The following is a 21,302-nucleotide window of genomic DNA, read 5'->3' as shown; positions in this document are numbered from 1 at the left end:
GTACCTTCAGTATATAGAGATGTTTAGTGAAGTTAAATACCACTGCTTTAGAATGCGTTATCGTTTTGAGTGAATTATAATGTATTAGATGGTTGTATTCATCATTCTTTATGTTATGTGATGTGATAATATTAAGACATGAAGCAAACAGCTAGAATAAAAAAATAAATAAAGATTTCTTTTTGTTAAATACTTCAAGTTTCGTATACGCTTGCTGAAGGTGTTTTGGGATGAATGTACAGCTAAAACCATAAAATACTTCAGCTAACGAAAACGACACGAAAGAAATAGTATGATAAACAAACCAGTCATTTGCTGAGCTTTGTCTTAAATACTTTTATTGATTAAAGAACTTCAAAGCTGAACATCTTTCGTCTTCATATATATCATATTCTAATTCAGCGAACATATCTCTTTTTGAAGGGCTACGATCGGTTCAACTATGACATTTGAAGTAAAAACATCTGTAAGGACACTTCTGTCGTTTCGGGGTCAAAATAATCAGTTAAAAACTTCGAATTCACCAAGGGCTTTCCTTTGTATAATAATCGAAGCGAAGGTACGGCGACATTCAACTGGGGAGCAAGAGATTCCTTTAGTTCTAAAATTGTGCTACTTGTAGACACTTCAGCGCTCACAGAGATTACGGGAGGACGCACAGTTTTCGCAGTAATATGCACTACAAAAGTATTAAAATCATGTAAGGAGTTAACAACATACAGGTTTTTTCTTCATTTTTGAATTCTTCTTTTGGAAATGGAGCCTCTGGTAAGCCTATAGTTGTCTAAAAAAGAATTGTAAGAAACGGCCCAATTGTACAAATAGTAAACATACAGAAAGAGCAGAGCCATTAATTTTATCAGCTGGAATTCTATCTGGATGCTTTTTTGGATTTTTAGAAAGCTCTTCAATAAAAGATCTGACAATCTGAACCTGAGACATGATATGTGGTGGTCGTCTGAAAATGGTAAGGAAGACTCACTGACTAGGAATAAAGAAGGGAAGGTAGAATTGCTTTTTATTCAACAAGGAAAGAGGTAAATATATTAAAGAATTTTCTGATGTTTTTTTTTTCTAAGAGATGATATAAGTTTAAAAATTGGTGACTTTCTTTGGGTTCTTAAAATGACTCCACTCTTTGAGCTGTTCGTAAGTTCGTTTGATGTTCAATATTTTTTTTCATTATAGGTAATCTAATTATAATAATTATAATTTAAAAGAAGAGATACCATTCAGCATCACAAGCCTCTCTACATTTGCAACGAGTGTAGCAATAGACGTAGCATTGTTTGGGCAAACCAACTCCCAAGCGAAGCAGTGACTTTCATGAACATGGTGTTGTGTATATCTTCCTCTACTGTATCATGTACTATAATCAATATAATTGCATTTTCTGCGTTGCTTTAGCACATCCAAGCACCGTTATGAAAGCTGTCATTGATGTATAAAATAGTTCAAAATTATTGGCTTCTTGAATGTCTGACTCTTGAAGGCATTTGCACAACAGGAAAACAGGGAGTACGGATGCCTTACCATTGATTTTGATGCTTTTTTTAAATAAACTCGCTCATTTCAAAAAGATTATTATTCATCTTTAGTTCCTACTATTAAGAATATACTATAAATATGGCATGCAACAAATTTTTATTTATTTACATAACAAAAGGAAAGTAAACGCTTAAGTAACGAAAGTGACATGTATTTCGTGACGTTTTTGACCGTTCTTCTGTATTTGTTTACTGTTACTTGGTACAAATATAACAAATGATGGAAAGGAAGGTTGATCTCTCTACTCTCTTTTTTCTTTGAAAAAAAGTGAAAATAAGTAAATTTTTTATTTATAAGAGTAAATATCATCTCTGACGAACTGCAGTTCTCACATAAACAATTGAACCTGGTTTATCTCTCAGCAATTACTAAAAGCAGAAGTTTCTATATTCCATTCATATTATTATTTAGTTTTATTTTTATTTTTTTTTTGTTCTGAAACAGATATAACTAGTTCTTCAGTATGGCAATAAAGTATGATGCATTCAAAAAAATTATAGACAAATGCCGATGAAAATTCGGTGAATGCTTGAAAATACCAAAATAAAATAAAAAGTAAAAAGATATATTGATTCAGTACGTAATCTGATTAACTCTGTTTTTTCGTTTTATTTTTAATTTCTATTTGCGTTAGGCGTGTATGTGTAAAGAGGTTGCTATAAAATAGCCTGGACAATTTATTTTATTCATTAAGTCATATAACAAACAATGTTCATTGAAAGATAGCCTTAAGACTATCTTCTCTCTTTCCTTGTATCTAGGCACATGAAATTGTACAATTGAATCAAGCCGGTCGCAATGACCATAAAAATCACTTTTTTCTTTTTCGTAGACAGTTTTCCCACTTTGAAGTTACATTATCTTTCATCTCTAAATTTCTATACAATGTCTGCACCTCACCTCACCTCACCACCACCTTCATATTCATATTCATCATGAGTACTTGAAATGCACAAAACAAAACATTTTGGTTTATTTAAAATTTGATTTGTTTCTGAAAGAAAGAAATATCGAAGTCGAAGAAAAGAACACTCTTATTGGTGCCAATTGAAAGAGAAAGTTCGTAGCCAGGTTTGTCCATAGCTTTCACTATGAATAATCCAGTAATGGAAACACCAATCCGAAAGACCTCTTTTAATCATTTGGTAGGTACATTGTCCCAAAAAAAGCTTTTTACACCTTCTAGAAATCGATCCAGCTTGCCATCTGCTCAGAGAACTGTTACACCCCATAAACAGCGAGCATTAGCAAGAAAAAGTAATATAAATAAAAGAAAGAGCAATATCCATGCAAACAAAACCCCTAGAGATATCTTGAGAACATTAAGTCGTGCTTTAGCGAAGCAACCCATTCCCTCTCCAGCTGAATCTAGCAATGGTAGTTCTCAAAAAAAGAAGCTCCGTAGAACTTCTTCTACAATGCCAATAGCTCCTCCATCTAGGAAAAGCCTATCAGGACGCCAACTAGACCGCAGAGACAGTAGAAGTCATGTAGAAGAAGCGGACTTAACTACACAATCTATCGAAATACCTAGGCGATATTCTGCACGAGTAAGTGACATATTTACGCCTGAATCTCGAAAAATAGGCGGGTTTCAGAATCCATTTGCGAATTCCAAGCTTATGGAAAACGATATTAATCGTGTGCAAGAAAGCGCTCTTAGTAATTCGCCCGACCATCTTTTGGATGTAGGAGATGAAATTCCTGTCTTTCGTCTTCCAGTAAGTGATTATGAAACAGCAGACCCTGGGGAAGATACACCTTCAGCCGATAGAGCCAGTATGCAATTGAACCAATACCAAAGCCCCATATTTACATTTAATTCAGATCTTCTTGAAAACGATACTTCTTTTTCTGGAACATTAGAAGGTCGTCAATTGACACAAAGCCCGTCAGTCGCCAATACCCACCCTTACGAAGATGAAGGAAGGTCTTCGGAAGTGTCACATATAGAATCTCCTACCCCTAGAACACTTATGAAAGGGGATATTTTTCAAGGTTCACGCGCTGATTCCTCAAGAATGGATGAATTACAAGGGAATACTTCCCCGGTTTATCAGCCTGGACTTGATGAAAGCCTTGAACAACAGGCTTTACCTGATGCTGAATCCTCGCGAATAGATGAGCTGCAAAGAGTTACTTCTCCGGTTCATCAACCTAGACTCGATGAAAGCTTCGAACAACAGGCTTTACCTGATGCTGAATCCTCGAGAATAGACAAGCTGCAAAGAAACATTTCTCCGGCTCACGAGCCTGAACTTGATGAAAGCTTTGAACAACTGGCTTTACCTGATGCAGAATCATCAAGAGTAGATGAAATGCAAGGAAATACTTCCCCAATTCAAGAACCGTTGCTAGGTGACCCTCTGAAAGAACCTACTGCAGCAAACCAAGAAACCATTACTATTGACGAGAACATATCCTTACTTGATAAAGATGGTTTCAAGAAGCCGAAGCAAAAATCTCGTAAAGTATCTTCAAAAACTTTACCCGATTCGAACTTACGAAAATTAGCTAATGCTTATTCAAGAAAAAGCGTTTCATCAAGTGTCATCGAAGAACTCTCATCAGTGTCAGAAGATTTCTTTAAACAAGTCACAGAGGATCTATCCGCTTATGCGGACCATGCAGGTAGAAAAACTATTGAAACCAATGATGCTTGTTTGCTTCTTAAACGACAGAGGAAAATTCATGACAAGGTTTCCCTGATGGCTCTCCAACGTTCCTACTTATCGAGAGAAATAAAGCCTGTAAGTTTTAAAAAGCGATAAGTGTTTTTGATAATGTGTTTTTTAATGACTGCTCATATTATATATTAAGATAAGTTTACACTCGTTTTTGTCAATTGAGAACATGTGACTCACAACATTCATGCACTAATTCATTTTTCGTTAGAAATTAAGTCACTTTAGAGTACTCACTTTGGGATATTAATTTATTTACTTTAAGCAATTTCCACCAATATACTAAGCTTTTTGACAACATCATAATAAATGTACAAACAAACACACTGAGGATTATATTATTTCTTTTACTTCATTTATTTAGTTGAAAATAATCTCAGCGCTATTTCAATAAGCTATCTGTTCGGTTCATACCGTGTTAAACAACTTCCCTTCAATTTGCTTACCGCCGAGTAATTCAGAAATTATACAACGGGTATAATAGCCTGCAATACCTATCAAAATTTATATTATGAAATCTCTTCATCCATTTAAACGCCAGGATGGAAGTTTAGAGGACACAAATCCTAATATGTACACCTTGCAAGGTGTCATTCAGTATTTACAGTACGAAGCGTTCAAAAATGAAAGAGACAAAAATCTTTGGGAAATTGAGAAGGCTGAACTTAAGGTATATATAGATGAAATGATGTTTATTAACAATTAGCTTCGAATTGCCAATCTTGAACGAGAAAAAGCAAGGTTAGAACAATCGAGTACTTTTCAGGATAGACGAAACCAAATGTTAGAAAAGGCTTTGAATCGAGTGTACAACAACAAAATGGCTCCAATAGACGAGCTTTACCCTCTTACACCTGATCTCAATGTTACTGGCTCTACTGAAGTCAAGTCTGATGCTTGTTTGCGCAAAAGCAGAGATTTCATTAAAAAGTAAGGTAGTTGATTATTTTATGATGCTGACATTACACTTAGATCTCTCCAAGAAGTTGTCTATTTGACTAACCTGCAACCAAATATTCGCTGGAACACTCTGCAAGAGCAGACACTTCCTGATATGCAGGAAAAGAATTTGAGTACTTTTAATTCCGAAAATAATATGCAGGACTCTTATTTAAAAAAGGAGATGGTCTTGAATGATGCTACTGACGAAGATTTCACGCTGAATGATAATAGCACGAAGCCTTTGTCTGACGATATGATTAGTGATGACTTACTCGAAGATGAAATAATGAATCCAGCTCCTCCTTCTTCAGGTGACTCGTATTCAGCTAAGACACCAAAGGTAATCAAACGCTCTTCTGCCAATACCCCGTTATACGATGCTTTGAATGCTAGTCAAGACGCCATGAATCAATTGGATATTAATGAGGAGTTTCATTTTAATGAAAAATCTTTTGATAAACATGACAGTTGGAAACTGTCGTATGAGGTTATTAACTCCGCCGAAATTACTCGCTGTGTAGCGCACGAACCTTTACCGGGAAGCACCCCTAGTTTTGCTACCGGTACCGATGATGGGATAATATATATATGGACACTTTTTGAAAAGCCATCGGAGCACATTGTGAGCGAATTATCTCCACACTTAACTTTTTATGGTCACAAAGGTCCGGTCTTGAGTTTATGCATACCCAAAGCTACTCATCATATTTTCAGTGGAGGTCACGATGGAACGATCCGATGCTGGAAATTGCCTGCTATTTCCTCAAATGAGCCCTCTTCTATCCCCGTGACAGAAGCTACCGTGTTTGTAGGCCATGAAGATTGTGTATGGGAGCTTTTATGTTTAGAGAAAAAAGAAAAAAACCCGATCCTTTTGTCCTTATCGTCTGATAATACGGTTCGTGGCTGGAAATATACTGGAGAGCAATTGTTCCATATTAAGGAACCTAACAAGCAACCATTGTCTATGTGCTTAGTTGATGATCAGTTAGCCATTGCTTGGAACGACGGTTTTGTCCGCATTTATGAGGTAGAAAATCAGAAACAGGTTGATGAATTTCTAATTGGGGGTGATTCTACTCTGGGAGATCCTGCCGTCAAAGATCGAGTTAATAGAATTGCTGCTAAACCGGATTCCGATTCTCGCCTTTATTCATTACATGAAAATGGTATTCTTCGAGTCCACGATTTGAAGAAAAAGGAATGTATATGCCAAAAAAGTGTAGATAACTTTGCTTTGACTGGAATATCATTCGTTTCTCGCGATTCACGACTAGCTGTCATTAGTGCAGTGGGAAATATTTATGTCTATGGTCAAGATGATAGTTTGTCTCCGCTTTCTGGACCATTGAATTCAAAAAACAATCTTGCTGGGAATGATGACTTTGATATCCTATGGCTCAACAATTCCGTGAATGATAAGCAATTTCTTGTGATCGGTGGTAAAGAGCGGATTCAAGCATTCAGTCAATCTTTAGTTTAAGATTGTCGGAAGGAATTAGGTGCAAATTATGTTTCCTCAGGAAACTGTAGCCGATAATACATAAATAAAACCTGTGAGGCTCGCTCTACAATCGTTTTTTGTCCAAGAAATAAGTATACTAATTGATTACTTCACAAAAATGATAAGATATAGACAAGGAGCATCGATATACTAGAATCAAAGGAAGCTTTTAAACTTCACGATATCATAAATGCGAAAAGTGGGATTGACAAAATCAGCTTGTATAGCGATCATGATAAATGACAACTACCAATAAAAGTTATTATTTACATATTGGTAATTTATAATTCCAAGGTCAAATAGTACTTTTATGTACGGCGTCGGTAATTTCAATATTAAGCGTTGGAGGAACAGTTCAAAGCTCGTTTCTATTGTTTATTTTTCTTTTGAGGGGTACTGGACAGCGAGAAATGTTGAAGTAGACTAACGAAGTGTAAGTTTGCAAAATATCAATACCAAATACTACAAAGGACATGTCAATGAACCAAATGCACACTTCAATGTGAGAGTTATGTTTGATTAGATTTTCATTTATTTTCTGAAGAAGTGATGTTCAAATAAACAAAATAGCCCCAGTTATTGTTGAAACGAAAACTGTTTTGTAAGTAGAGTCTTTAAAATAACAAAGTTCATTATAAGCAGCTGCACTAATAATTTGAAGTAGAATATAAGAAGTATATAAGGATTTGAAGCACATGTGCGTGTTCATCAAATAATAGCTTTTACGTCTTGCAATTACTAAAATTGGATCCCGAATAGACATGCTTGCGGATGACTAGCAATTTAGAAGTAAAATCTTCACATCCAGAATTCATCAAAATAGTATTTAATGCTGTTTTATCCGAAAATGCTTAGGTTTTGTAAGTCGTCACATGTAAATACACGGAACGAACAAGGGAATTAGACAATTCTACAAGCATTTTAAATATCAACGCAAAGTGCTATCAGATATATGATATAATATATTCATGTAGCATATCTCAAAGACATTTATAAGCCATAAAAATAAGCCATGGGCAAAGCAATCTTACAAGTTATAAGCAGGGTTCATCTTTAAGCATTGGAACCAGTGATTACTTGGAAAGCTTTATCAACGCTGTCAAGAGGGGATATTTCAATTTCCTTAACAAGACACTTTCCTGTACCCTTTTCGAAGATCCAATGGCTACGGAACAATTTTCCATCCGGTTTCTTAGCACCAAGACGTTCAATTAAAACACCTTCTGGATCAGAGAGCAAGTCGTAAGGAAAGTTTTGCTTTGTTTGAAAACTCTTTTGAGACTTACAAGAATCAAAGGACAGACCGAATACTTCATAATCAGCGGCCTGAATCTGAGGATAATTGTCACGAAATCCACAACCTTGCTTAGTACATCCTGGTGTACTGGCCTTCGGATATGCAAAGATGACAATCCCGCGTGATTTTGCCAGTTCTGAAAGACTTACTGGAATCTCGTCCTGGTTCAGAAGAGTAAGATCGGGGATGAAATCACCTACATTAATGACCTTATTAGAATCCTGTTCTTTTTCTTTTATAGGCTCAGATCCGACAGCATCCTTTGTATTCAGCCGTGTAGAGCGTCTTGGGGTAGACGAAGTGTACTCAGTCATTGCTCTCAAATAGAAATGTGATGGTGTACTCGTTAAAAAGCCAAGGAGAATAGAATATTGTTAGAAACCAGCTGTCGGTAGGCAATCCGTCGGATTGATTTCTCTGAAATGTCAATTGAAAGACTAGCGATCCTTTAAGAAAGTAATGTTAACAGTCACTCAATTTTTCATAAAATCTTTAAAAGACAAACCTTTGATACTGGCTAAAGTAGTAGTCTGTTTGTTAAAGGATAGCTTTTAAGCCGTACATTTTAAATCCGCCATCACGGTAAAAGGAACATCGATATCAAATACTGTAAAACATACAGCAGTTTGCTAAAATTAGTCAAGTGAAATATATAATGCTAATTTAGTTTCATCATTTCGGTTTAGGCTAACTTCTGTCGGCAGATAACATTCTTACAGTTCTCTGAAGGTACAAAATACGTCCGAATTGATACCCAAAAGTACCCTATAAAAAGAAGCTGATTTAAAAAACCAGTAATTAAAGCTCAAAACTCTACAATGCCAATGTTCTTCTCTGCTCAATTGATTACCAGTGCACTTCTCGTTAGTGTACGTAAACTCGTATTAGCATCATACACGCACTAAATTACAAGGGTATTTAAGGAAACACAAGACAGTACACTAAATGCCAGTTCCACTCTGTTTACTAGGACATAGTTGGTAACAAGAACCACATTACTAAAAGGCATTGTTCAGTGTGTATTCCTGATAAAATTGGCAGTTTCAGAGGGTTTCTTTTTTTATTCATTCTAAGGACTCAATTTTTGTTTTGGCTTGAGGTTTTTATTCTAAAGTCGTGAACCGGAGAGATTCCTGCGAATTGTATACAGGGTTTTATTCATTTTTGGAGAAGGCGTTATGTCGGATTCTGTAGAAGAGAATAATATTGATCATTCTGCTGATCAAACTAACAAGAAATCTCGTGCACCGTAAGTAAGAATGGCTTATGAGCGGTCTTTTTATAGATTAAGCACTAACGGAATTTAGTCCAAACACCTCGTTTCGTCAGCAGAGAATTAAATCATGGCAGCCTTTGTTAACCCCCAAAACGGTGCTTCCTTTGTTTTTCATTTTGGGTATCATTTTTGGTCCATTAGGAGGCGGCCTTTTATATGCGAGTTCTACCGTGCAGGAATTGGTCGTGGATTATACTGATTGTGAGAAATTGGCTAATTATGATACGTTCACAGAGATTCCTTCGAAAAAATTTAAAGCAGCTTTTGACTACTCCTTAGTAGCGAAAGCAAAAAATCCAACACCATCATGGAAATTGTCCACCACCCACGACAATGATTTGAACCTGGATATCAAGGTTTGCAAGGTTCGTTTTAATGTCCCATCTTTAATGAAAGCGCCCATTTTTCTTTATTATCGCTTAACCAACTTTTATCAAAATCATCGCCGTTATGCAAAAAGCTTGGATGAAAAACAAATTCGTGGATACGCTCAGAGTGCAGAGGATGTGAAATCTTCAGGATGCTATCCGTTAGAGTCTAATGAAGAAGGAAAACCGTACTATCCTTGTGGCTTGATCGCCAATTCATTATTTAACGATACTTTTTCAATGTTAAATCGCGTTGTTAACGAGGAAATAAAAGACTTCTATCAACTTAACTCAAAGAATATTGCTTGGGCATCTGATGCTAGTCGCTTTAAGAAAACGCAATACAAGCCTAGCGAAGTTGTGCCTCCCCCAAATTGGGTTTTGAGATACCCTAACGGATACACAGATGACAATATGCCTGATTTGTCTACCATGGAAGAATTACAAGTCTGGATGAGAACCGCTGGATTACCAACATTCAGCAAACTCGCGAGACGCAACGACAAAGACCACTTAAATCCAGGTACTTATGAACTAGATATTGGGCTTCATTTTCCTGTCAAAGATTACGATGGAACCAAGTCTATAGTGCTTACCACTCGCTCTGTTTTAGGCGGTAAAAATCCGTTTCTCGGAATAGCTTACATTGTGGTGAGTGTTGTAAGTGTAGTTTTAGGTACATTATTTACATTACGACACTTCATCCGACCTAGAAAACTGGCAGATCATCGCTACTTAAACTGGGACTCTGAAGACAATAACATCGCTCCTCGTTTGGGTGGACTTTAAACACAAATAATTGATCCTATCCTGTCCTTTTATTAAGTGCTCCTTTCTCTTTACTACTTATTTATTTTTTCACACAGAAAAGACGGTAAAAAGTTTACTGATTTCTACAATCTCTCAACACATACCAAATTTTCTTGCTGTATAATAATCGATGTTGTACCCAATATGGGTGTTTGATGGACAACTGGGTTTTTCCTCTTTCTTTGAATATAAATTAAGATAAAAAGCTTCTCTTCTTCTTGGCTTATGTCTATGTTGTTGCTTTTATCAAAAATAAGCAAAAATGTTCTTAGGTCTTCAATCTTAAAAACAGTTTTTAGTTTTTCTTCTTTCATTAGATGCATGCTGTTTCCCATAGAACATCAATGGAGTACGCCTTGTTCTTTAAAGTGCATTCACAACAACTCTATGAAATGAGTTTGTATTTAAAATGTGATTTGTTTAGCTATTAAGCTAAGAAACCTGTCACATTCTTCTCGTAAGTGGTATCCAAATTGGCAAAGCATATCTACTGATCATCGTTTCCTTTTTTTTTAAGACAATCAGTTTTCTTTTTTTTTTTTTAATGCAGAAACCATTGAAAACCTACCATCGTTGAAATACAGTGTAATGAAAGATTGAGTGAGTAATCATGAAAAAAACTTTCTTGACTTTCTGCGAAAATGCTTGATAATGCAAACCCATTTGACTCGAAACATATTATTACCGCGTATGCTTCTGTAATATAATAGTATTATCTACATTTAGCAATGAGCAAGTTAGTGTCACATATAGATTTTCAGACTCTATGGTTTACACAGAAGAGTGTGTGAGCCTTCTGAGTTAAAACCGGCCCTCAAATAGAAATTGGATTCTAATCGATTCCTTTCTGGCAAATATTTTTACAGTTTAGCGACTTGGTTATATAAATGAGAAAATGACTCTGTTTATACAGTCAGATCCTTTGGATCTTCCAATTTGAAGACTCGTACTTTTTAACTAGACGTATACTTCTCTTCTATATATTAGAAACGACATTGTCTTTTGATCAACTTTCTTTATCCAAGATTTTTGCTTGCTGTTTACAATTGTAGGGAATAACTCGTTTGTATTATATTTGTGTTATTATAATTAAGTTTCGGCCTTTTCGCAGATAAATAAGACCGGTTAAAGGAAAACAGTACTTAGACTAAACCAACCACAAATATCCCTTTAGATCACCTATAATGTCTGGTGTTGAAAAGGGTATAGCTGAAATGAAGCTTAAACCAGAAGCTACTGTGTTTGTTGACGAAAGTTCCGGCAATGATGAAGTTGGTAAAGGAACAGAAGGTGAGCCTTTCAAGACTGCCATTCATGCCTTAGAGGTCGACGAAAACTATACTATCATGATTCGTAAAGATTCTTCTTCTCAATATGAGCCTATTGGTACCAATGCGTTGAAGAAGGCCAAGAAAGGAGTTGAGCAAGCTGCTCGTAAAAAGGCCAAGGCTGCCGAAAATGAGAAGCTAGCCGCTAGTAAGGCTACTGCTGCCAAGGAGGCCGAGGCGAAGAGATTGGAAGCTGCTTCTAAAATTGTCTTGGAAGAGCCTAAGGGTGCTCCTAAGGCTGAGAAAATTTTGATTACCGACGGCACCCAATACCGCGAGAAGCGTGTTGTTGTTAACGGCTGGGTTCACCGTATGCGTAACCAAAAAGGAATCATTTTTGTTGTTTTACGTGATGGTACTGGTTTCTTGCAATCCGTTTTAACCAACAAAGTCTGCGAAAAGGCTTCTTATGACTTTATAAACTTGGGTCCTGAGTCTACAATCTCTTTGTATGGTGTCCTTAAGGAATTACCTGAAGGAAAATCCGCTCCTGGTAACCATGAACTCGTTGTCGATTACTACCAAATCCTTCATGCTGCTCCTACTGGTGAGGAAGCCTTTACAAACCGTTTGAACGCTGAAGCTGAGCCTTCCTACTTGCTTGATCAGCGTCATCTTGTTATTCGTGGTGAAACTGCATCTGCCGTTCTTAAAGTTCGTGCTCGCGTTTTGCGTGCTATGCGTGACACTTTTGAGGACCTCCGTATGACTGAGGTTACTCCTCCTTGCATGGTTCAGACCCAGGTTGAAGGTGGTGCTACTTTATTCAAATTTAACTATTATGGTCAGGACGCCTATTTGACTCAATCCAGTCAATTGTATCTTGAAGCTGCTATGCCTGCCTTGGGTAATGTTTATTGCGTTCAAGAAAGTTTCCGTGCTGAAAAGTCTCTTACTAGACGTCACCTTTCCGAATTTACTCATGTTGAGGCTGAAATGCCTTTCCTTAACTTCCAAGAATATTTAGAACTTCTTGAAGAATTTATCTGTCAGACTATTGATCGCATACTCGACGATCCAGTTGCCGCTCCTTTGATTAAGCAATTGAACCCTACCTTTGAGAAGCCCAGTAGACCTTTTATGCGCCTTACTTATGAGGATGCTATTAAGTACCTTAACGAACACAACATCCTAACATCCGAAGGTGAACATCATAAGTTCGGTGATGACATTGCTGAAGCTGCTGAGCGTAAGATGACTGATCAAATCAACCGACCTATTTTCCTCACTCATTTCCCTGTTGAAATTAAATCATTTTATATGCAACGTGTTAAAGAACGTCCTGATCTTACTGAGAGTGTTGATTGTTTGATGCCAAACGTTGGTGAAATTGTTGGTGGTAGTATGAGGATTTTCGACATGGACGAGCTTTTGGCTGCTTACAAACGTGAGGGTATTGATCCAACTCCTTACTATTGGTTCACTGAACAACGCAAATATGGTACCACAGAACATGGTGGTTTCGGATTGGGACTTGAACGTTTCCTTGCATGGTTATGTGATCGCTATACCGTTCGCGAATGCTGCTTATTCCCTCGTTTCACTGAACGTTGCAAACCTTAATCTTTTGTTAATTTACTTCCTGTAAGTTTTTTGAAGCGGTTTTTTGGAAGTATAGCTACTACTAGAATAGAATAAGAGGTGTAAAACTGTCAACCCTGCCAAACGGCTGCCGCTCCCTACCTAAGTAGCAATGATTGTAATTATTTAAAGAATTGGTAATCCAGTAATACGATACTTGATAGGATGTTTCGTCGAGCTCTCGGACGAAGTCGTGAAATGTTAAAAGATCTTGTAACGCATGAAAGTCGAGGATATTATCCCCATTATTTCCAGTCGTTTGAATTTCTGAATGTTTTTTTAATTTTTTTTAGAATAATAAAAGACTACTGAAGCTAACCAGAATGTAAATCAAAGTTGAACAGTCAGGCGACTGAACAAGTTAATTTTCTAACATTCTGCATTCGGCTGAACACTTTACGAATTGAAGCCCCCTAGTTGACAAATCTTGCCATTGATTGCTTTATTGGCATAGCAGCTTCTACGTTGAGTGTGGGTATCTGCATTTTCTGTTTCCTCATGTCCTCAAAAACTAAACTCGATACAAAAGCCGATTATTACTCCATTCTGTAGGTATCTTGATCTATATTTCGATGATTTTTACTTCCTTTACTAATTTTGAGGCAGGAACGTACCAAAAAATGCAACAGTGCAAGAAATCCGTAAACAATACCTAGCATTTGCTCTAAAATATCACCCGGATCGAAATTATGGCAACGAAACAATGGCTATAAAGAAATTCCAACAAGTACAAACCGCTTATGATGTTTTAACAGACGTAACGAAACGACGGGTATGCGATTCGTCCCGCCCTACTAAGGCTCCGGGAACTTCTAGGTCAAGTTCTTCTTTCAATAATTCATTTTTTAGTCGAAAAACTAGTGCTTATGCAGCGTATCGTGAGGCAACTAAGAATCACCATCACAAAGAAGATCCTAGAAAGAGTTATGAGAACCCCAAACATGACAGACGGCGTGATAAGAACGACGGAACATTAAAAGATTCTGAGTATTTACTTAATGGTAAAAGATTTTCCAAGTATGATCCTCAGTCAGGTATTGGCATTCGTACTAAGCAACGTTCAACTATGAAAGAAAGTCGAAAGATTAATGTACCTAAATTTGTCCGTAAAAAGGATCTAGACAGTCATTTTAAATTCGAAACCCCCCTTCCAGAAAGACAAACTGAGCCTTTAAAGACGGCTAAGAACTTCGGTGCACCTACCTCTTTTCTTCAATTCGATCATAATAAAACTCGAATAAATCGGGAGTCCCTAAAGCCTAACCTCTCGCAATTGAAGTCGGAGATAAATTTAGATGGACCTGCCACTCAATCTTACAAAGTGAATGATAAAAACTCACAGACTACGAATGTTCTTTCTAACGAAGAGAATCATTGTTCTTCCTCATCTGATACCTTCACAGATTCCTTTAAAGAGAATAAAAAAAGTCATGAAAATGTTCCAAAGCATAAAAAAGGTTCAACATTATCTATCAATTCTAATAATTTTGAGTTTTCATTTCATAACAATCCGTTCGATTTTCCGTTTGATCAACAGTCAAATAGATCACCGAAATGCCGTTCTGAAGAAAAGAAGAGCGAAATCAAGTCATTACCGAAAAAAACGAGTTTTACCTTTACTGCGGAAAAGAGTATGAAGCCTTCCTATGACAAATGTTTTCGAGAAAATAAAATTCAGTCCGTGAAGGTTGATTCCATGTATTCAACAGATAATGGTTACAAAAATGTTGCTGATCCCAACAAAAAGTATCCAGAGGGATTGAACTCTGAAACGGATGCTACGAATGTTTTATGCACTAAATTTCAATCCAAATTAAATTTTGTTTCAAATGGTACTGTTGAGGATTCGTTAGATCATGCTTAAAGTTAGTCTTATTACATTACTAGAGACAGAGAGCATATATAAGTCTTATGTCTTGGGGAGATTTTTTTGGTTAATTTTTTCACTCTGAAAGTGGAAACTCTCGGGATCTGTTAGACGTATTCCAATGTTACCTTAATTATTCCAACAGAAAAAGTAATTTTTCGAATGGGAAAAGTAATGACTTTACCTTGAGGTTACTCAAATTAAAACACCTTTATACAGAAGGATCAATGAATGAAAGTCTTAGGCATATTGGAGAATTCAGAACAAAGTCTGTATTTTAAAAAAAAATCAATGGCTTCTGATGTTTATTTTTTCTATTTAATATATTTTTTTTTGGTTTCGTTAATTCTCTCATTTTCTGCAACCTTAATATTTATCTATTAAAACTGCTATGAATTAATAAACTTTTAGTTTATATTGAAGGTGCAAACATTATTTTGATTTATGTTTTATTCTGAGTGTGAGTGACATGGTTTGTTTGTTTACATTTTGCACCAGGGTATTTCTCTAAAAGGTAATCGAACTAATCGCTACCAAAGCAAAGATGTTCGGCTGGGATAGAAATCTGTACTCTTCGAGGAGTTTTCAAAAGCCAAGGTTCCTTTTCCGTCGAAGGTTAGGAAGCAGAACATTTGTTATCCCAGCAGTCATTGTGATGGTCCCTATCCTGTGTCTAACACTTTTGACATTGTGGATGGGTTTTCGACATGTTACGTATACGATTTCACATCCACCATTGGAGAGAATTGATGATAAACTTGATCCTATGTTTTCTAAAGGATGTAAGAATGTTGCATTAGAGGCTCAAATGCACCCTAGGATGAATGCAACTTTTGTAATTTTGACTAGAAATTCCGACCTTGACGGTGTCGTTTCTTCTATGAAATCTTTGGAAAAGCATTTTAATCGCCATTTCAATTATCCCTACACCTTCTTGAACAATGACCCGTTTGATCAAACATTTATGGACACAGTTCGCAAACACACTGCGGCAGATATTGAGTTTGGCGAAATTGACAGCGAAATGTTTGGTTTTCCTAGCAATATTGATGCCTCAGTGTATCAAGAGGCTATAGCAGACCAAGGTGACAGGGGTATTATGTATGGAGATGCAGAAAGCTATCATCACATGTGTCGATTTTTCTCAGGGTAAGTTTTCGAAACGAAATTTTAACTAATCAAAAATAGCTTTTTTTACAAGCATCCTCTTTTACTGAAGTACCAATGGTATTGGCGTGTAGAACCGGATGTGACTTTTACTTGTGATATACCGTATGACCCATTCTATTATATGAAGAACAATGGAAAAGTATATGGTTTTGTTATTGCAATCAAAGAATTAGAAGACACTGTCCCCAGCTTATTTAGATACTCATCTGCCTATCGTCGATCAAAGCAACTAAACTCGGGATTGTGGAACTTTTTCTTGGAATCATCAGAATCTGAAAAAATTTCAGACAATGAATTAGTAGACGTGGACAGTGGGGATTCTCAAACACCATTGACGTCTCAATTGGATGCAAAAATGAAGACTTTATACTCTGAAGAAAATTCCAACATGGACGGAGAATCATACAACATGTGTCATTTTTGGAGCAATTTCGAAATTGCTAACTTTGATTTCTTCCGCAATGATTTATATGAAGACTTTTTTCAAAAGATGGATAGAACTGGGGGTTTTTGGACTGAAAGAGTAAGTTTTTCTTTTTCTTGTAAAGAGATATGCTGACAAACAAACAGTGGGGAGATGCGCCATTTCATTCTTTAGCAGCAGGCCTTTTCTTAAAAGAAACCGAGGTACATTATTTTCGGGATTTTGGATACCGGCATTCGGATATCTATCACTGTGGCCAGGATCTTGGCTGTAATTGTGAATGTCTATCAGAATTCCCAGAAGTCGAATTTGCTGAAGGTGGTTGTTTCCGTCAGTGGGCAAAGCTTGTCGGTGATGGACCCTTATAATCATCACTATGAGAAGCAGGTTGAAGTATTGCCTCTATGGTTTGTGACTTTGCTTCGCTCGATATTTTGTAAGGTGAAAGTTCTTAAGTACTCCTTGGTTTGGTTGTAACATCTATGCCCAGTTGAAGATTCAAAACTATCTATATGCCAAGCGTATAAATGACAGGCAATTGAGTCCTAGACGCTTAGTTGATTTAGTATCTATGATTATCTTTACGTCTAGTGTTCTTTTTTTTTAGAAAAAACAATAAAATTTCATGCAATGACCTGAAGGAAATTTCCGCAAATTGACGAGTCATAGACGTTAATTTAATTAGTTCATATATGAATGCCTGAGACGCGACGAGTGAGTCTTCTGTTGCTGGCTATTTGCACTTTTTATATCAATTGACCAAAGTGATCAGTTCAAGCATATTAAACATTAAATGTACGCTAATTCCAACCAAAAACGGTGCCTTTTTTTCTATATTCAAACTTCTAATGCAGCAACAACATTTCATACGATAATAATATGTTATAATCCAATGGAGGTAAAGGGAGTGTTTTCCAAGCTTCTATAATAAAGAGAAGTTCTGGTGGAGAAGGACACTTACCATCAGCATAATACCTACAATGTCTGCCGAGCAAGATAAGAAGGTTCAAGACACTACAAAAGAAGAGAACAAGTCTTCTTTTGGTTCCGAAGAAGTTGCTGCTAAGCAAACTGAAGAAGCTAAAGCTGTCTTTGGTGAGAGTGGTGAGAAAAAAGATGAAAAGTCTGAATCTACTCCTAAGGAAGAAAACAAAGCTGGAGAAGGAGAGGACGACGCTGAGCCTGCTTCTCCAGAGGTCCACTTTGAGCCCATTGTCAAGTTGAATGCTGTTGAGACCAAAACTAATGAAGAAGATGAAGAAGTTGTTTTTAAGATGCGTGCCAAGCTCTTCCGTTTCAACAAGGATGCTAGCGAATGGAAGGAGCGTGGTACTGGTGATGCCCGTCTTTTAAAACATAAGCAAAGCGGCAAGACTCGTTTGGTTATGCGTCGTGACAAGACCTATAAAGTTTGTGCCAATCACTTGCGTAAGTAGACATGAAGAAGAGTATAAAAGAAAATTGTTTTTTCTTTTGCTTGACTTTGAACTGAAGCATTGCAACTAACAAATATGTACTAGTTATGCCTGAAATGAAATTGACTCCTAATGTTGGTAGCGACCGTAGCTGGGTTTGGACCGTCGCTGCTGATGTTAGTGAAGGTGAACCTTCTCCCGAGACTTTTGCTATCCGTTTTGCTAATTCTGAAAGTAAGTATTGGTTATGAGAAAAGTGTCCAAGATATTAACCGATGTTTAGATGCCAATTTGTTCAAGGAGAACTTCTTGAAGTATCAAGAAGAAAATGTCGAAGCGACTAAGAAAAATTAATGGATTTCATATTCGTATTTCATAAGGAATCAATAGATTGGATATCAATTGTGCGAAATAGAACATGTAAAAATAAAGAGGATCTAGTCTTTATATTGTATAACATAACAGGAGAACTACACATAGTTACATACATACAAACGATTGATTTGTGAGGAAAGAACGTATTTACCTACATTTGAGGAGGGTGTAGTTGTTAGTTTTATTTCATTACATTAAGAGCTTCTCTTCATCAAGCTGACACCTTTATTTATTATCCATGAAATTATTAGGACTTGACGAAATTATCCATAAAGTTTAAATGTACCTTGTGTGTGTGTTTACAAGTTTTCTTCAAGTCCATAGGTGAAAATGAGTGTCTAGCTCATAGTGCCAAAGAAACTAACAGAGAATCAATCAACTTGTCTTGTATATATCGTTCACATTTGTGTTAAAGTACTAAAGAGTGAGTGATATTGTATTTCCATCGTACTATTCCCTTTAGTTTGAAAATTGATGGATCCAATATAAGCTTCTGTTTACTTCGTAACGAATCTCTAATATCTTCAAGAAAACAATTCTTATTTATATTATTAGCTCAATATTTTGCGATACGAGAGACTAGTTTTTAGCTTCGATTAGTCTACAGGGATTTCGCATATGTTGACATGTTTCGTCCATAAAGAAATGGATTGTTTGTTTTGAAAAGGAATTAACACAAGTAAACCTATCTAGGGACCAATGTGATATTGACTCCTACTAACTTCAAGTACGCTTACCGTTCCAATGAAGAAGAGTAGTTACCGACAACATCAGTATACGAAAATAAAATAAAATAAAATAAAATAAAATAAAAATAAATAAAAAGAGTCTTATAATGTCAAACTAATTTATAGTCGTCTCGATTGAGACTGATGAGAAGCAATATAGAATGATTATTACACTCCCTTCACATCACCACCTAATAAAGAGTCGGAATGAGCTTTACAGGCGTTCGATCGGATTCGAAGAAAAAAATTTGGAATGATCAAAAGGCGAGCGAATGTGGATGTCTAAATGAAGAAACTAACCGAACATGGTGTTATGTAAGCGGTGTTATGTAAGCAAATAAAAAAATTTTCAGAATTTGCCATTATATAAATACATAAGGCGCAGTTTCGTTTCATTACCTTTATCAAAAACCTCATTTGGTATTTGGTATATTAAATTGATAAATTGATAAATTTGCAATAACTCGACATCAAACTTTTGTCATAATGCCATTGCAATACGTTGTTAACGATGCTAAGAGCGGTTTTGATCAACTAAAGGTTCAAGAAGCCAAGCCCGTACAGACTCTCAAGCCTAACGAGGTACAAGTAAACTTGAAGGCTGCCTCCCTCAACTACAGAGACTTGGTTATCACCAAGGGACTGTACCCTCTTCCTTTGGAGTTCCCCATGGTCCCAGGTTCTGATGGCGTTGGTATTGTTGAAAAAGTTGGTGAAGACGTTAAGGGATTCAAGCCTGGTGACAAGGTCATTGGATGCTTTTTCACTGATTATATTGATGGAAAACCCACAGAGCATGCTTTATATGGAGCATTAGGTGGTACATATGACGGTATCTTCCGCCAAGTCGGTGTTTTTCCCGCTCAAGGATTGGTTCACGCTCCCAAGAACTTGAGCGATGAAGAAGCATCCACTTTACCTTGTGCCGCCTTGACTGCATGGAACGCTCTCTTTGGAGCCAAGGAACAACAATTGAAGCCCGGTCAAAACGTCTTAATCCAAGGCACTGGTGGTGTTTCCATCTTTGCTCTTCAGTTCGCCGTGGCCACCGGTGCTCGCGCCACCGTCCTTTCTTCTTCCGACGAGAAGTTGCAATTTGCCAAGAAGTTGGGTGCTACTCACTTAATCAACTACAAACAAACCCCCGAATGGGCCAAGCCCGCTTTAGAAGCTACCAACGGTGTTGGTTATCATCACGTCGTTGAAGTCGGTGGTGAAAAGACCTTGGGTCAATCTTTAGAAGTCTTGACTCAAGCTGGAATGATTAGCAGCATTGGTTTTGTTGCTCAAGATGGTCCTAGTCCAAACATCACTGCTTTGATTGGCAGCATGCTCCAGAAGAATGCCACTATTCGTGGTATCTTCGTTGGCCATGCTAACATGTTCAAAGAGATGAATGCTTGTATTGAAGCCAACGATATTCATCCCGTCGTTGACAAGGTGTTCCCCTTTGACCAACTGAAGGAAGCCTATTACTACCAATGGAGCCAAAAGCACGTTGGTAAGGTTGTCCTCAAGATTGATGCTTAAATGTAAAAAGTGTATGTAATAGAACGAATGGACGAAGGTGCCTTACCTCTATTGTTTGTCTATTCGACTTCCTTCCTTTATTTATTAAAACTGAGGGATGATCTAAAGTAATGATATGGTTTGTTAAGTCTTTTTTTTCCTCTTCTTCTTTTCTACTAGAGATGAATAAAATTTATTCAACAATATAAAGATCCTCGTTCATGAAAGAAACCAATCCAATACTTTATCATGTAGTTTTAGTTTAGCATAAATGCATTGCCAAGAGTGTTCGATCAAAAGCATTTCAACATTCAAACGACCTTTCTTACAATCCATTATATTCCTTTCTAATGCAATATTTTTCTACATTTCTTCTTTTCTTTTCTTTTCTTACTGTTGTTATCTTACAGGTAGGTAGACATGGTAGACTATTTTACCCAAGAGAGTCTAATCTTCCAACGTCTTCTATACAATAG

At 36.7% G+C, this 21,302-nt stretch overlaps 10 protein-coding genes across 10 annotated transcripts; 8 read left to right on the top strand and 2 right to left on the bottom strand.

Moving 5' to 3' along the window:
• Positions 1-62: 62 nt before the first annotated feature.
• On the bottom strand, positions 63-967 carry SOCG_04603 (uncharacterized protein). The gene is made up of 3 exons (XM_013162349.1): positions 835-967; positions 721-784; positions 63-679 (listed from the first exon to the last, which is right to left on the bottom strand). The coding sequence occupies exons 1-3, from the start codon at positions 940-942 to the stop codon at positions 441-443; spliced, it is 411 nt and encodes a 136-aa protein (XP_013017803.1). The 5' UTR covers positions 943-967; the 3' UTR covers positions 63-440.
• Positions 968-2,639: 1,672 nt separating this feature from the next.
• On the top strand, positions 2,640-4,319 carry SOCG_04602 (histone H4; the record flags this gene model as incomplete). Its single annotated transcript, XM_013162348.1, has 2 exons — positions 2,640-3,417; positions 3,670-4,319. The coding sequence occupies 2 exons, from the start codon at positions 2,640-2,642 to the stop codon at positions 4,317-4,319; spliced, it is 1,428 nt and encodes a 475-aa protein (XP_013017802.1).
• Positions 4,320-4,483: 164 nt separating this feature from the next.
• SOCG_04601 (striatin) lies at positions 4,484-8,631 on the top strand. Its single transcript, XM_013162347.1, has 3 exons — positions 4,484-4,902; positions 4,939-5,162; positions 5,205-8,631. The coding sequence occupies exons 1-3, from the start codon at positions 4,744-4,746 to the stop codon at positions 6,655-6,657; spliced, it is 1,836 nt and encodes a 611-aa protein (XP_013017801.1). The 5' UTR covers positions 4,484-4,743; the 3' UTR covers positions 6,658-8,631.
• SOCG_04600 (thioredoxin peroxidase) lies at positions 7,169-8,855 on the bottom strand. The gene is made up of 2 exons (XM_013162346.1): positions 8,481-8,855; positions 7,169-8,421 (listed from the first exon to the last, which is right to left on the bottom strand). Exon 2 carries the CDS (start codon positions 8,287-8,289, stop codon positions 7,732-7,734), a length of 558 nt encoding a protein of 185 aa, XP_013017800.1. The 5' UTR covers positions 8,290-8,421; positions 8,481-8,855; the 3' UTR covers positions 7,169-7,731.
• Positions 8,856-9,153: 298 nt separating this feature from the next.
• SOCG_04599 (CDC50 domain-containing protein) lies at positions 9,154-10,408 on the top strand (the record flags this gene model as incomplete). The annotated part of the gene is made up of 2 exons (XM_013162345.1): positions 9,154-9,224; positions 9,283-10,408. 2 exons carry the CDS (start codon positions 9,154-9,156, stop codon positions 10,406-10,408), a joined length of 1,197 nt encoding a protein of 398 aa, XP_013017799.1.
• Positions 10,409-11,529: 1,121 nt separating this feature from the next.
• Positions 11,530-13,413, top strand: SOCG_04598 (cytoplasmic asparagine-tRNA ligase Nrs1). The gene has a single exon (XM_013162344.1). It carries the CDS (start codon positions 11,614-11,616, stop codon positions 13,318-13,320), a length of 1,707 nt encoding a protein of 568 aa, XP_013017798.1. The 5' UTR covers positions 11,530-11,613; the 3' UTR covers positions 13,321-13,413.
• SOCG_04597 (meiotically upregulated Mug184) lies at positions 13,342-15,423 on the top strand. The gene is made up of 2 exons (XM_013162343.1): positions 13,342-13,886; positions 13,945-15,423. Exons 1-2 carry the CDS (start codon positions 13,837-13,839, stop codon positions 15,200-15,202), a joined length of 1,308 nt encoding a protein of 435 aa, XP_013017797.1. The 5' UTR covers positions 13,342-13,836; the 3' UTR covers positions 15,203-15,423.
• Positions 15,357-17,395, top strand: SOCG_04596 (mannosyltransferase complex subunit). Its single transcript, XM_013162342.1, has 3 exons — positions 15,357-16,354; positions 16,394-16,898; positions 16,946-17,395. Exons 1-3 carry the CDS (start codon positions 15,750-15,752, stop codon positions 17,165-17,167), a joined length of 1,332 nt encoding a protein of 443 aa, XP_013017796.1. The 5' UTR covers positions 15,357-15,749; the 3' UTR covers positions 17,168-17,395.
• Positions 17,396-17,742: 347 nt separating this feature from the next.
• SOCG_04595 (ran GTPase binding protein Sbp1) lies at positions 17,743-18,690 on the top strand. Its single transcript, XM_013162341.1, has 3 exons — positions 17,743-18,227; positions 18,320-18,448; positions 18,498-18,690. The coding sequence occupies exons 1-3, from the start codon at positions 17,780-17,782 to the stop codon at positions 18,566-18,568; spliced, it is 648 nt and encodes a 215-aa protein (XP_013017795.1). The 5' UTR covers positions 17,743-17,779; the 3' UTR covers positions 18,569-18,690.
• Positions 18,691-19,505: 815 nt separating this feature from the next.
• Positions 19,506-21,100, top strand: SOCG_04594 (alcohol dehydrogenase). The gene has a single exon (XM_013162340.1). It carries the CDS (start codon positions 19,804-19,806, stop codon positions 20,845-20,847), a length of 1,044 nt encoding a protein of 347 aa, XP_013017794.1. The 5' UTR covers positions 19,506-19,803; the 3' UTR covers positions 20,848-21,100.
• Positions 21,101-21,302: the final 202 nt, after the last annotated feature.

This window comes from Schizosaccharomyces octosporus (genome assembly GCF_000150505.1).
Source record: "Schizosaccharomyces octosporus yFS286 unplaced genomic scaffold supercont6.1, whole genome shotgun sequence".
NCBI lineage: Eukaryota > Fungi > Ascomycota > Schizosaccharomycetes > Schizosaccharomycetales > Schizosaccharomycetaceae > Schizosaccharomyces > Schizosaccharomyces octosporus.
Note: the sequence above shows the minus strand (reverse complement) of the source record. Positions and strands in the feature narration are given on the sequence as shown.